We start from the raw sequence: 13,631 nt of genomic DNA on the forward strand, positions 1-13,631 counted from the left end.
GACTTCTAATAAGGCAGATGTTAATTTCTCCATTCATTTTGAACTTAGAGTGTTTTTGTTTCAGATGTTTCATGTCAAGCATTAAACAGTTTGGACTGTTTACTTGAGTTTTCCTAATTAAATTTAGTCCTACTAAACACAAATATCGTCTGGCTTTTAGTATTGCAATATATCGTATCGTCTACCCTGTATTATGATACATATTGTATCGCCAGATTCTTGCCAATACACACCCCTAGCAAGCTACATTGTAGCCACAGCCACCCTGGGGCGCACTGACAGAGGCGAGGCTGCCGGACACTGGCGCCACCGGGCCCTCTGACCACCACCAGTAGGCAAACACGGGGTTAGTATCTTGCCCAAGGATATTTGGCATGCAGCGAGGAGGCAGCCTGGGATCGAACCACCAACCTTCTGATTAGTGGCTGACCTGCTCTGCCACCTGAGCTACAGCCACCCATTTATCACGATATACATTTGAAAATTTGCAATAACGATATAACTGGTATATAATTGATGCGAGACACGACAAAATACAACTCCACAACTTTACAAGCACAAAAAAAACATCCATTTATTTTCACTTAAACAAGCAGCTGTTTTTTATGTGCATTAAAGCCATATAAAAATTTAACAGTGCAAATGCAAATTCCTCGCTGAAAGTTTAACCAAAAGGCATTTCCAGTAGAAATGGGCTGACATATCCTGAGCATAACCATGTATATTATCCACTGAAGTTAAAAAGAGGTGCTTTGCAACATTAAACTGCAGTGTGCCAAATAGAAAAGTCAAATACGTATTTTTCGGACCATAAGGTGCACGAGATTATAAGACATATTAAGTGAAACAAAGCAGTCAGATAAATCAAACTTTATTCAACTCATTCTTCTTGCTTCCTCCACTTCTGTACCATTGATTCATTAATGCTGTATTCTATCACAGCTGCTCTATTCCCATGTTGTTGCAGTATATTAATGACTAACCTCGTATTGTGGATGGATTATCTCAGTTGTTCTCCTGACTGAAGTTTGGTCCGTTTACAGCATCCTGCCATGCGATTGCATTTGTCTCTAACCATCGGGAACCTTCATGTTAACTTTTATCGAGTGGAAAAGTGTTAGCGTTCATCCTCCAGCTTCACTGTTTATGTTATGCTAACATAGCTGTGTCGCTAGCGATCACGTAGCACATCATTATATACCAGCTAGCCCAACTTCAGTAACCCTACAAACGTCACTGCTGTTTAGTTTCCTGTCTTCATTTATGTTGGAAGTGATAGCAGAGCTGTACGTTTGAATTTGTTTCAGAAATCTCTCAGTCAGAACATGCTATATCATGCTTAGGTAACTAGCGAAACTAGCGAGCTAACTTCCGCTAACTCCCTGCTAACTTCTAACTCCGTTAAATGTAATAAATTCTGTTTTCATGGATGCCTGGAAGTTAAACTTTATAGTTACACCTGGTAAAGCAGCAATGCTGATCGTTTTATTAAAGATGAAAGAATTTAGACAGTTTTTAACTCTCAGTGATGCTGCAGTGTTCGTTTGACTTTGAGACCTGAAGGAGACGGCGTTTAGGACCCAGATTACTCCCAGATTTACGAGCACCTTAGTCCGACAAATACAGCAATAACGATGGCCTGCTTGCATATTGTACAAAAAAAAGTGCTTTGTTGTGTATCTGATGGACAAACACCAAACCAGTTCCACATCACTGAAGTTGCACCATTTTTACAAACCAATTCTATTTCATCCGTTTCACTCAACGATCCACTTTCTCCCTTCTCATTCTCCGTTGCCCCCATGCTTTTTCGGCCATGTGTGTATGAAAACAAAGGCACTGCGCATTTACCCATATTCTATCGCGATGTTTTATTTTCTTATCGTTGCCTAACATTGTACCGGTATTACCGTGAACAGTATAATATGGCCCAGCCATAGCTAGCAGTCCAGCAGGATTAGTGCATTCGCTGTCCGCTTGCAGTCCAGGTGATGGAGTGTTTCCCTGCAGAGAGCGCTGCTGTCAGATGGAGGCAGTGTAGAAAGTATGTGGTCTAAGTGGTCTGTGGTTACTCTTGCTTGTACTGTTGTCGGTCTGTCAGTCAGCCACAGAGAACAGCAAAGTTAAAACAAAAAGCTGAAAGTGAAAGCGAGTATTAAAAACAATGAAAACTGTCCACTGCAGCCACTGTCTGTGCTCTCCATGTTGTATTTTAATGATCTTCGATTTTTATTTTTCCCCCCACGACTCCCAGCAAATACTCCCTTTTCGTATTCTGGCCCACTTCTCAACCAATCAGCATTTGGCAGATGCATACATCACACGCTTCCAGCGAATCCTTGGAGGACTCCGTGTGAGCACATCCCATCCAAACGGAAACATGCAAGCACACGGACAATTTGCAGGACCATAAAATTACACTTCAGTTAGCAAGCAGCTAAATTAAAGTTAAAACTGAAAGTACTAGAACAGCGAATTAAAGAAAACGAAGGAGGGTAACAGACGTAACAACAGCAGAACAGACAAACTGGTCAATCTGACATTATGACGCCATCACTTTTATTGCCATTGACTTTTTGTTTGTTTTTTTAAATTTTGGTTTAGAAGGTAGAAAACATGAATTAATATGAACTCTTGCATCCAACTATCAAATGTACCAGATTCAGTTTCATTGGCAGACCCTGAGATGTTGACCAAGAAATAATGACATAATCATGTTTGGGAGTATAAACGCTGACAACACTATAAACAAATATTACAGCACAGCTACTATCCCAGTTTATGACAGCATATATATTCAACCATTTAGGTAATAAGCACCAGCCTGGTTTTAAATGACAGGTTCTCTGCTATGTTAATACACAACATTAAAATGATTTAAATAGTATTACATTCAAATTTGACACCATCATTTTTACTGGAAATGTGTATTGGTTCCAAATACTGACCGTTTCCTCATTATATAATATATATGTATAATCCTACAATCATCTGAGCCAAGTTCAAAGTGTCATTTTCATTTATTTGATCTCTGATTTCTTTTCCCCATAGATTTATCTAGAATTTATCTAGAAAAGATGTATTCTTTTTCATTCAAGAGCACTACCACAACCCTAATATTTATCTGATTTATTTATGATCATATTGTGTATATAGCTCACATATACACCTTGAAAAACAGAAAAACATGTCCACATTTAATGCCATTATAAAATCTGATACCAAAGTTTGGATTCTTCTTATTCCCTGATGATAAATGGTACAATTTAAATGACTTAGACTTCCTATTACAAACGCATTACTTTTGTCAACCCTTTATAGCTCACGAAGAGCCACATATAAATAGGACAGAGAAAATGGAGCAGAAAGACCCCACTTGTTATTTTTGCCATTAAAGTGAGGTGAGCACATTTATGGTGGATTTCTAAGCCAATCAAAGAATGTTTTGAGCCCGCCGGATACTGTTCTTGTCTGATGAAGTGGAACAGCGACCCCATAACGAGACTATGGTGCCATTAAGATGTTAATGAGCCAAACTGGTGTAGACACAAGACTGAATGATGAGACAAAAGGCTAAACAGCACACTATGCAAACCTTAATATTACACTGTGACTCTCACAGCTTTTATACGGAGAGAGAGAGACTAGGAAATCCTAAATAAAGGATTGCTTTATTACAATTTAATTCTCTCACTAACAAGCCAACTGGATTGCAATGCCTTGACCAAGACTCTGTGGCTTCCCATCAAAAGATCAGAAATGTTTTCACTAAGTACCACAGCATATTGAACTCAAGTTTCACATTATTGTTTAGAGTAGGTGGAGCCACTTGTTAGTTTCAGTGTAAATTCCAGCACACTAAACAGCTATACCCACACCATGAGCCTAAATAACACGGAAACTCGTTCTAATGCAGATATGAGATGAATTCTCATGAATTCTCGTGTATCATTTGGTTTCGTTTTGATGGTAACAACTAGCAACCCAAATAACATCACAAAATGTTTTAGAAATGAAATCATGCACAGCCAGATACATTATTTCAAATGCACAAAGCCTTAAGAGGAAACAGCCCAAGCTGGTTAAAATGTAACAAGGTGAAGAAAAACTGGAGTCCACTGTTGACCATTGACACTAATCAGAGGTTTCACACACACTGTCAACAGAACAACATAAACCCTTTGAGCTGAGGGTCACTAGGACTAAACGGCCAACAAAGCAGAGTCCTGGCAGTGAGGCGTTAAAAACCATAAATAAATGATACCGACGTGAAGGAAGCCGTCACAGCAGCAGCAAACATGCGCTCAAGTTGGCGTGATACCGGATTTGGGGCTGGGGGGTAAGGGCAGATGGCAGACGGGGGGGGGGGGGGCAGCACTTTGAAGTCCTGCAGCCACAGGTTTAAAAGCGGATCAAGCTATTGTGTTAGCCACGCGACGATAACCCAAAAGAAATGGACGCACGGAGGGAAATACACTGATTTTTGGCACCGGGGAAATGTCCTTTTTTTCATATAAAATAATCCCCCCGCTCGTTAACGGGAGCATTTAAAATCCCAGTTCAGCACATTTTTTTAAAGAGCATTCAGCTCAGGTACAAAACACAGCCACTGGGTAAGGCTGATTAAAAGTGTGAACTAAACCACTGTCTCTTACTGGTCACTGAGATGAGATATGACCACAAACGACTGAAATGCTGTTCGTCAGAAAACAGACATGTTTTTCACAGTTACTTCAGTTTGATTACTTAACTGTTTCACTTTAAACCTGCTTTCGCAGTTCGTTTGTTCTGCTTGTAACACAACTAAACTGACCTTGGGTCACAGCTAGCTCTGTTGGGAAGTGCTTTGTGTTTAACCGCTAAAGTTACAGCTTCGTCATCAAGTCGAACCACTGAAAAACACGACTTTTAAAAATCATGCGCCTTTCAACTCGTCGAAAAAACACGAGTTTCGGTGTCCACGTCAACGGCTAGCGTTGTTGTACACGTCTGACCGCTCCGAGCCCGGTTCACAGAAATATTCATTAGAGTCAAAGTAGCTCAGCTTCAGCTCAGTCGACAAACTTACCTGCGAAGAGGCTCAACAGTGAGACACACAACCGGGCCGCTGAAAGCTCCATTCCTGCTCAACTATTCCGCCGCTTGTTCAGTGAAACTTGGTGAAGAACTTGTGCTGAATTTGAAGTGAGACTCGGCAGCTCAGCCCCGACACAGCATCCAAACTCCACACCGCCTCCTCCTTGTCCTCCACTCTGTGCAGGTGCACAGCGAAGCGCGCCGCACTGCGTCACGTGACCGCCGCTTGGCCTATCCATCCCACGACCAGCGACGCCCCCTGCCGGTGCCCATGCTACGGTTCGCTCAACCTGCCCGTGTCTTCTTATCCGCTGGATCTTTGAAGAATGATTTACGGTACAACGCCACTACTCTGTGTGTGTCCCAGCCAGAGGCCCTCACGGACCTTTCCTTCAATGGTTCTCTAAAGATTCCGCTTCAGTCAATCAGGGAACTTTTCTTCACGGAAGTTTATTTTGTGAAACCACAAGACGATGTGCTGGAAGAGAACTGACATATAAAATATTGGATACAGAGTCCAACAATTGACAATCGTACAACATTACTTTAGTTAAAAATAAAAATAAAAATAAACGAAATAAATAAATCACAAGACTACTTAAGTAACAGTACAAGAAATTTAGCCTCAAGACATACTCAAGTAAGGATGATGGCAGTGAATTCTTGATTGTATTGTTCAGCTGAAAATTATTTTAATTACTTATATTGAGCTGGGCAGTTTTATGTAGAATATAATCTTTAATAATCTGCAAAATAAGTAAGCAACTAAAGCTGTTAATAAATGATCGGGAAATGTAGTAGAGCAGAAGTACGATGACACATTTTGTACTGTAAAACATTTGAGTAACAGTTCTCAGCTACATTCCACAACTTGACTCCCTGCCATCCAGCTGGAATGACCGTGATTATATTTATATAGCATCAGGTAAACTGTTGCCTCAAGGTGCTTTATGTTGAAACCAACAATCAGATGATCATGATGAGCAAGCACTTGGTGAAAGTGGGGAGGAAAAACTCCCTTTGAACAGGGGCAGCCGTCCGCCGTGACCAATTTGGGATGAAAGGGAAGAGAAGAAGGAGAGGAGGCAAAAGACACACTATAAGAGACAACCAGACAAAACTTGAGCAAAAGCCTCACATGTGTGAGGAATACACAAACTGGGAAATATATTTGTGACCACAGTTAAAAAATAAGTTAAACACAGCAAACGTGTAGCAAATTGATTGAATAAGAAAAAGCAAATATGTTAATAAGATCCAAACTAATCTGAAATCAAAAGAAATACCACATGTCATGAACCACTGTCATTTCTTTACACTGCACTGCAGCAGCTTTGAAACAAGTGCACAAATAAATAGAAAATACAGTATGTAAGCTAACAAGAGAGTTTCTGAAAAGCTTGAAAGTCAATGTTTGACAACCTTTATTTTTCAACACAGACTTAACTCTCCCAGACAAGCTTTCCTGTAACTTCTTCAAGTAGTGTTCAGAAATAGTTCTCCAGGCTTTGATCTCTACCGTGTTTTACAGATTTCTGTAGACTCACTGTTGTACTTCTCTCCTGAGCTTCAAACATATTAAACACAGTTTAAACTAAAATTTCAAGTGTGGATTAATCTCCCCATAACATCGTCGTCGCCACTGATTTTTAGTCCAGGTCTTGTGTGATTTTGCATATCTCACGTGGCTGGTAGTAATAGAGTTCCTAAAGATACAATTTTAAATTGTTTGTTAACCTTCCTCTGAAAATGGTCAGGCACAACGACTGGACTGAAAATAAGCGAAAAAATAGCCAATGTCCAAAGTAAACTTTGAAAGACCTCCAGGGAATCTGGAACAGTGTTGCTCAAGATCACTTTAAAAAGAGACACAGTACTGTACAATTTCAATTAAAAATAATGTTGTGTATAACATGAAACAGTGGGGCAGTGGTTAGCACTGTCACCTCACAGGAAGCGGGTTCCTGCTTCCTGTTCTCCTTGTGCCTGCACTGGTTGTGTCTGGATGCTCCAGCTTCCTCACACAGTTCAAATCATGCACATTAGGTTAGCTTGTCGTTCTAATTTGGCCATGACTGTGAATGGTGATCTTTCTGTGTTAGGCCTGTGACAGACTGGGAACCTGTGCCAGATAGGACAGAGGTGCACACCGAAGTAGATCAGTGTGTGTTAAGAGTTGCTGTTTGTTTACTGACCTCCTCCCCACCACAGCTTCAGATGTTTCCAGGTGGCAGAAATAAACAGCTGAAATACACGTAGGGTTTTTTGTTTTTATATTTAGAATTATTGCTAAATTATTCAGGTCTTCTTTGTCAGAAGTTATTAGGTATTTGTTCTGAAACACGGGATCGGTTTCTGTGGGCTTTACATTGAGTTTTACTAAGTTTTCAGAAGACTCCTTCTTCTTCCCCTTAAGGTCTTCGGGTACTCTGTAATAATGATAACTGGTGCAGGAGGAGGGCTAAAAGGAGCCCTGTTGTATTGTGGCAGCCCTGGAGTCCTCCTACAGGTTGGGCTTCTGAGCTCTGATGTTCTACATATTCTTACAGAAAGCAGTTTTGATGTGAGGTTTTACAGCAGAGGAAGGTGACGTTACATCAGTGGGTCTCTCTGGAAAGGCTGTTGGCTTTGTAATTAATTTTCATTGTAAAAATGTATCACACTCTTGTGTTTTAAATGTACTAAATTAGAGAAAAAATTAATAAATGTGTTAATCGATATTTGCACATCAAACATGAAGAACCAATATTCTGTCCAACCATCAGCACTTACAGCTGCAAGTCTTTTGGAGTGAGTCTCTCCCAGCTTTGCACATCGATCAGTGATGTGTTACTTTGTGTTGGTCATTGTCATGGTCCCTGGATCGTGGTTTTGAGTTTTTGGGTTTGGTTCATTAGTTGTCTTTGCTGCCGTTGATATTCACTTACTCTTCTTACTATTTGTAGTGTTGTTGCTTTAGTTTAGTTCATTGTATTTAGAAGTCCCGTATGATGAGTCTTCAGTTCTTGATAGTGATGGCTCTGAAGGTTATTTAGGTCCTTTGTTTTTCTGTTCCCTCTCCAATCCAATTTTATTCATAAAGCACTTTAAAATCCCCAGCACAGGACCAAAGTGCTGTACAGAAAATAAGTTAAAAGCAATAGAATAACACAAAACAGCAAAAATAAATAAATAAAACACAAAATACATAAAAATTAAAACAGCCCTATATTAAAAAAACCCCCAAAAACAACCCAAAACAAGATAAAACAGCATAGAATCAACTAAAATAAAAACCCTCTGCCTCTGTTCTGTCATTGTCACGTCATCCATGTAGTTTTGTCTCCTTGCTCTGCTCCTTTATCTTTTTTGCACTGAACTATCAGCATTAAAAGCTTATTTTCAGTTTCACATCTGTCCTGACATTGAATCTTCTAAAATTAAATAAGTGCACAGCAGAATATGACAATTATTAATTATATATAGAAATTGACTGTAGAGCTAATGGCAGGTTATCAGCCAGAGTGCCTGCAGTTTTAAGTAACTTCATCACTAGGAAACTATAAACATAACTAACATGCAATGACTTGTGGAAACATCTTTTTCTTTTCAGGCCAGAGGAACTATCCCTGTGTGTGACCGTCACCCTGGCTGTGCCAGTAAAAACAATTAAACCTGTACCACAAAGGTGTGTTTACCAAAATATTTACCCTGATATGATTACTATTACATCACATCCTCTGAAAAATGTTTATCTAGTTTACACATTTGCCTATTAAGTAAAAGATCACAGGTTTGATCCCCTGCAGAGACAAATATCTTGATTTTTTTGCAGGCAGAATGGCAGCCTGTGTGAAAAATCCACCAAATCAAGCAAGGAGAGGGCCCACTGTGGAATCCCCTTGCAAATAAGAGAGCAGCTGTCAAACTGTGCTGTGCAATGTTTCAGTCTGCCGCTGGTGTAGGAGCCCCATCCAGCAGGTTAGCTGATGCTCAAAAGATTTCGTCACATCCCCCACATCTGTGACCATTTTAATATGTATGTCTCAGGTCTGTTATTGAATGTGACTGAAGAGTCACGCAACATTTAGTTGAGATCAGTTAGGAACTGAGCAACAGCTCTTTGCCCGAAAAGCCAGAATTTCTGTCCTGATATTGGACCTCATACACACAACACCAGGGCGAGACACTGTGTGTGCGGGTTTGAGTATTTTCTAGTTGACACCAAAACATACAGAGGGAACAATAATAATAATTTTTTAAAAAATCAATAGAGTTAAAAGAAAGTGTGATATTTGCACTGATTGGTAGCAAGTTGATAGGTGGCAACACAAAGACAAACAGAAGGTAACACAGTATAGGGGAGAAAATCAAAGTGTGTGTTGTGATGCTAGAAGTATTTAATAAAACTCCATAAATTTAAGCCTTTACTTCTGACACAACTCTTCACTATGAATAAATAAAACACTTTATCACAAAGGACAGTCAGTGGCAAACATAAACATTTCCCTTAGTAAAAATACAGTACTTCAAGACTATACGTGTAGTATTCCAATATCAATATCTAATTTAATACAAGTGATTTCCTCCAACTATAACAAATAGTCTAAAGTGCAAAACAGACTTTGTCAAAAAAACATTTATAAAAAGTTCATGTTTAAAAAGAAACAACAACAAATGGTCAGTCATATTAAAGTTGCCTTCAGGTTTAATGTCCAGTGTGAACAATAAGCACCATGATTCCTAACTGTAACAATGTGCCAGATTTTTGTGTGTTTCCCAATATCCAGGCCCTCTCCTGTACACAGGAGGGACCCACAGGTTGTTCCTCAAACTGTGTGGGGCTCTATTCCGAGGCCTGTAGCTGTAGTGGGGCTGTGGAGGGATATGACCTTTTCCTGGTACCATCTTTTTGGGATGCCATATAGGAGCACATGGATTCATTTTCTTAAACGAATAAAAAGAGGAAAAATAAATAAGTTACATATATATAAGCTGCCAATTATAGTGGACAAACCAAAAAACAGTCATAATACTGTAGCTAGATCAAGCTTGACCAAGTCAAGTAGGTACTAGTGTAAGAGGACTATTAGTTGACCAAGTTTTCATTGTTGAAATGGTTATCATTTATCATTATCACCTGGCTCCTTCACTCAGTTGATCAAGTATAATTTTGATCATTTATGGGCTGAAGCTGAACCCAAGAAGCATAGGTGCAAATTTGGCATGCAAACATACACCATCATTCACCAACTTCATGCATGAAATATTCTTTAAAACAATTCATCCAGGCCTTGGCTAACCATTTAGCCAGAGTGCTTACTGCAGTGTCTCCTGTTCAGAATCATTAGCCTGTGTTATCAGGAGTCTTGCTTTGTGTGTGCACTCAAATATTCATTGACAGCAGCAAAATGTTTCCTCTCATAAAAGACAGAATATATGTGAATGTAGGCAGCCCTCATTTCATGACAGAATACCTGGGAAGCAGAGCATCTGCTGGGGATAGTGAGGGGAGAAGTGCGGGCACTCTCCTCATCTGAAGAGGAACCAGAGTGGTAGTCTGATGTCACCCTCTCCAGTGCACTGGTCACCTTCTTTGAAACATCTTTGCCATCCTCATCGTCACTTGAGAAAGTGGCAACCGAGAAGCAAGGATTTTGCTCACCATACCTAATAATTAGGAGAGACATCAATAATTATTACCTTTAATTAAACACTTAGTAGGAAATTTGTTTAAGAACGGTTTTCTTTAGAAGAGTTTAGGGAAAGCATATTACAAAACAAGAAGCGCCGTCTTTGTTCATAAGCATCTAATAACGATAAATGCAGGTAAAAGATTTTTTTTTAAATTAAACAAAGCCACCAGTTTATATCCAAGTTTCAACAAAATGTTTAACTGCTGTTTCATAAAGATAGTGTTTTCTTGTTGCCAGTAGTCTCGTTTGAAATCACAGGAAAGCCTTGGGGTTAATGAAACTGTATTTACAGCCTCTTTCACCACTGCGCATGAAGCATGTGAGGAAGATTAACGTGAATGGGTCATCTCACGTTAAAAACCAGTTTGCCTTAATTATTGAGTGATACCAGGTTTAGATTAATGAGAAAGCAATCAACCGAAGCACATTTAAGCGTACAAGATTTACAAACTCTTAATCTCACCTGCAACAAACCTCCCCAGGGTCCGCCCACAATGTGAGTTCACGAGGAAGTCCCAGGTCACTGTACTGGATACCACTCTCACGACAGGCCCGAAGGAGCTCTGGATCCTGCTTGTGAAATCTGTTCACTCGGATGCACCTTCAAAGCACACACACAACATAAACTGCCTTCAGCTTAAACGTGTCACCAGAACAATCCGAGTTTTACTCATTTGCATCCCAGAGCAGCCCCACCTGTATGCTTGTCCCTTGCTGGGGTTTTCAGGATACCAGTGCCCCTTAAACTTCTCCTGCAGTGCCACAGCCAGCCTCTCAACAAACAGCTCGACCATCTCCGCTTCCAACTTCTCCCCCTTTTTCACAAGCCTCTTCAGAAAGAACACCACAGCTGCAATCTCTCTCCTCATATTTTACAAGTGTTTCATCACGTATGGACAGCTTCTGTAATGAAAGGCATGTGACAGATCATGTAAAACAAAATAGATATACAGGTGTAGATCCTACCTACAAAATGTTTTCTGATGCCCAAATTGGAAAAAACTAATTCCACTTTACAGTCTATCACTGCACTATTTTAGGTGGTTTGACCGTTTTAACTATTCTGTATATCCAATGCCAAAACTCCCTCGGTATCAACAATACGCCTGTGTTCACGTGGCAACACCTGCTGTTGTAGGAAACATCTTTAGTTTAAAATGTGGACATCCTTTTGTTTATGCCCTGCTGCCTTCGGTTAACGGTTCGAACCAGAGAAAGGCGGGCTGAGACGCACAGGTTCCATTTAGCCACGCACTTGCCTCGTTCCATAACACGAGCTACTGCTCTAAATGCGCTATTTACGGAAACGGAACACGATAAGGCCCAAGTAGCGTTTAAGTTAACTTCAGCTGAGGTTTAAGTTATCGTTATGATAACTATATCCCCACTGGTAATTACAGCCTGTTAATAAAAGCGTAAGGATATTATTCCTTCAAGACGTTGTGGACCTGTTAGCATTAGCAACACTGCTAACGTGGTCATGCTGCTAACAACAGCATTATAAATTTGGCGATGAAATCTACAAACTCAAAAAATATATTTGTATCCTACAAAAAATATATTTGTATCCTAAAAACGCTTATATTAATAGGTTCGAATATAGACTAAATATGTAAAACATTTCACTAACCTCTCCTTGTGGTCTACACCGACATGCGGACTAAAACGGATGCTTAACAGGAGGAAGCAACAGAAGAACCCGTCAGTTTTTGTTATTAACTCCGCCCTTTACAACCCAATCCCCGCCCACGGATAATTTTTATTGGTTCCATCCAACTCAATATAGCGCGTTCATTGGTCGAGTGTATGCCCGTCTTACATAATGAGTCATTCACGTGATTGTTATGACTCATGGTGAGGTATGTGTTTGTTGCTTATTATTACTGTGGTTACATCCTCTGATGTAATTTCATCTTAACACTGAATAAAGAGAAAGTAGTTCTTCGTGTGGCTCAGAAGCAAAAGATTAATTTATAGTTTAACTGCGGGTTGCCATGGGAAGCTATTAAAGTTAGTAAAAGCTGCAGTTTATGATACACCAACTATGTATGATACAACGTGTGATAATGAGTAACAATAACAATTTGATAGTTTTTATTTTTAAAGACTTTAAAAGTTTAAAGTTCTGGGGTTTGTTTGTTTTTAAATTTACTTTTTAACACAACGCTGAGTCAGGGATTGTCGCATCCATTTCCTGGAAATAACCCTTTTTAGCGGCATTGCTTGACGTAATACGCCCATTCGCCCACTTGAGTGCGCTAGACCTCTACAGAACCCCAGACTGGAACCAGCACTTTGTCTCACGTTGTCTATGCATTCATCAGCTTCAAATCCAAAGGTGCTTTTGGTGGCATGGCTGTTTATGAAAATTAGATTCCCAGAATGTTATAAAATAACACAAAATAAAATAAATGAACATTTCACTTCAATATTCTCAAACTGTACATCGCATGCAGACGTGTGCACGCCCATGTTATTAACTGTCCTCCAGCATGTTCATATATACAGGACAGCCACATTTGCCCTGACTGCTTCACACAGGAGTATTTATAATTTTTGCTCAGCTCACTAAAATTTGAAATAAGACAACTGAATTGGTTATGTAAAATAAAATAAAATGTTGCACAGTAAGAAGTTATTCTTGTGGGTTTTGTGATGCATTGTGTTTTAAAAATGGCATAAAGATTTCTGCTATTAGTATGACTTATTAACATCTGATCTGTATTTGTAATTTCATTTAGTTGCTTATCCTGGTAACAAATAAAAATAGTCTTGATGATTGAAAAAGCTGCTGTCTGGATCAATATCACCTAGAATGTCTTGTGGTCACTGTTCAGTGGGAACAATGGTTTCCAGTTCTCTCAATGCATTTATATCCTA

At 39.6% G+C, this 13,631-nt stretch overlaps 3 protein-coding genes across 4 annotated transcripts in view; 1 reads left to right on the top strand and 2 right to left on the bottom strand.

Annotated features, from left to right (window-relative positions):
- Nucleotides 1–5,260, bottom strand: part of cxadr (CXADR Ig-like cell adhesion molecule) — a 42,490-nt gene extending 37,230 nt beyond the window's left edge. The window contains exon 1 of the mRNA XM_085419845.1: nucleotides 5,069–5,260. Within this exon, the coding sequence (XP_085275971.1) occupies nucleotides 5,069–5,120 (52 nt within the window). The 5' untranslated portion in view covers nucleotides 5,121–5,260. The remainder of the gene's footprint in view (nucleotides 1–5,068) is intronic.
- The window catches only part of LOC146660124 (uncharacterized), a 220,847-nt gene that overhangs the window by 142,844 nt on the left and 64,372 nt on the right, over nucleotides 1–13,631 (top strand). The gene's annotated exons all lie outside the window — the stretch shown is intronic.
- On the bottom strand, nucleotides 9,690–12,477 carry btg3 (B-cell translocation gene 3). Its single transcript, XM_085419847.1, has 5 exons — nucleotides 12,382–12,477; nucleotides 11,448–11,654; nucleotides 11,215–11,352; nucleotides 10,533–10,725; nucleotides 9,690–10,002 (listed from the first exon to the last, which is right to left on the bottom strand). Exons 2-5 carry the CDS (start codon nucleotides 11,618–11,620, stop codon nucleotides 9,799–9,801), a joined length of 708 nt encoding a protein of 235 aa, XP_085275973.1. The 5' UTR covers nucleotides 11,621–11,654; nucleotides 12,382–12,477; the 3' UTR covers nucleotides 9,690–9,798.

Source organism: Rhamphochromis longiceps, linkage group LG10 (assembly GCF_057381845.1).
Source record: "Rhamphochromis longiceps isolate RC_006_pf linkage group LG10, R_longiceps_female_GT1.1, whole genome shotgun sequence".
NCBI classification, from domain to species: domain Eukaryota; kingdom Metazoa; phylum Chordata; class Actinopteri; order Cichliformes; family Cichlidae; genus Rhamphochromis; species Rhamphochromis longiceps.

Bases quoted from the DNA above. Each gene is read 5' to 3' on its own strand.
- btg3 (XM_085419847.1), bottom strand. From the start codon at position 11,620: ATGAGGAGAGAGATTGCAGCTGTGGTGTTCTTTCTGAAGAGGCTTGTG. The intron at 11,353-11,447 runs GTGGGGCTGCTC...TGTGCTTTGAAG, and splicing joins AGCAAGGGACAAGCATACAG to GTGCATCCGAGTGAACAGAT. The intron at 10,003-10,532 runs GTATTCTGTCAT...TATTCGTTTAAG, and splicing joins GCAGATGCTCTGCTTCCCAG to AAAATGAATCCATGTGCTCC.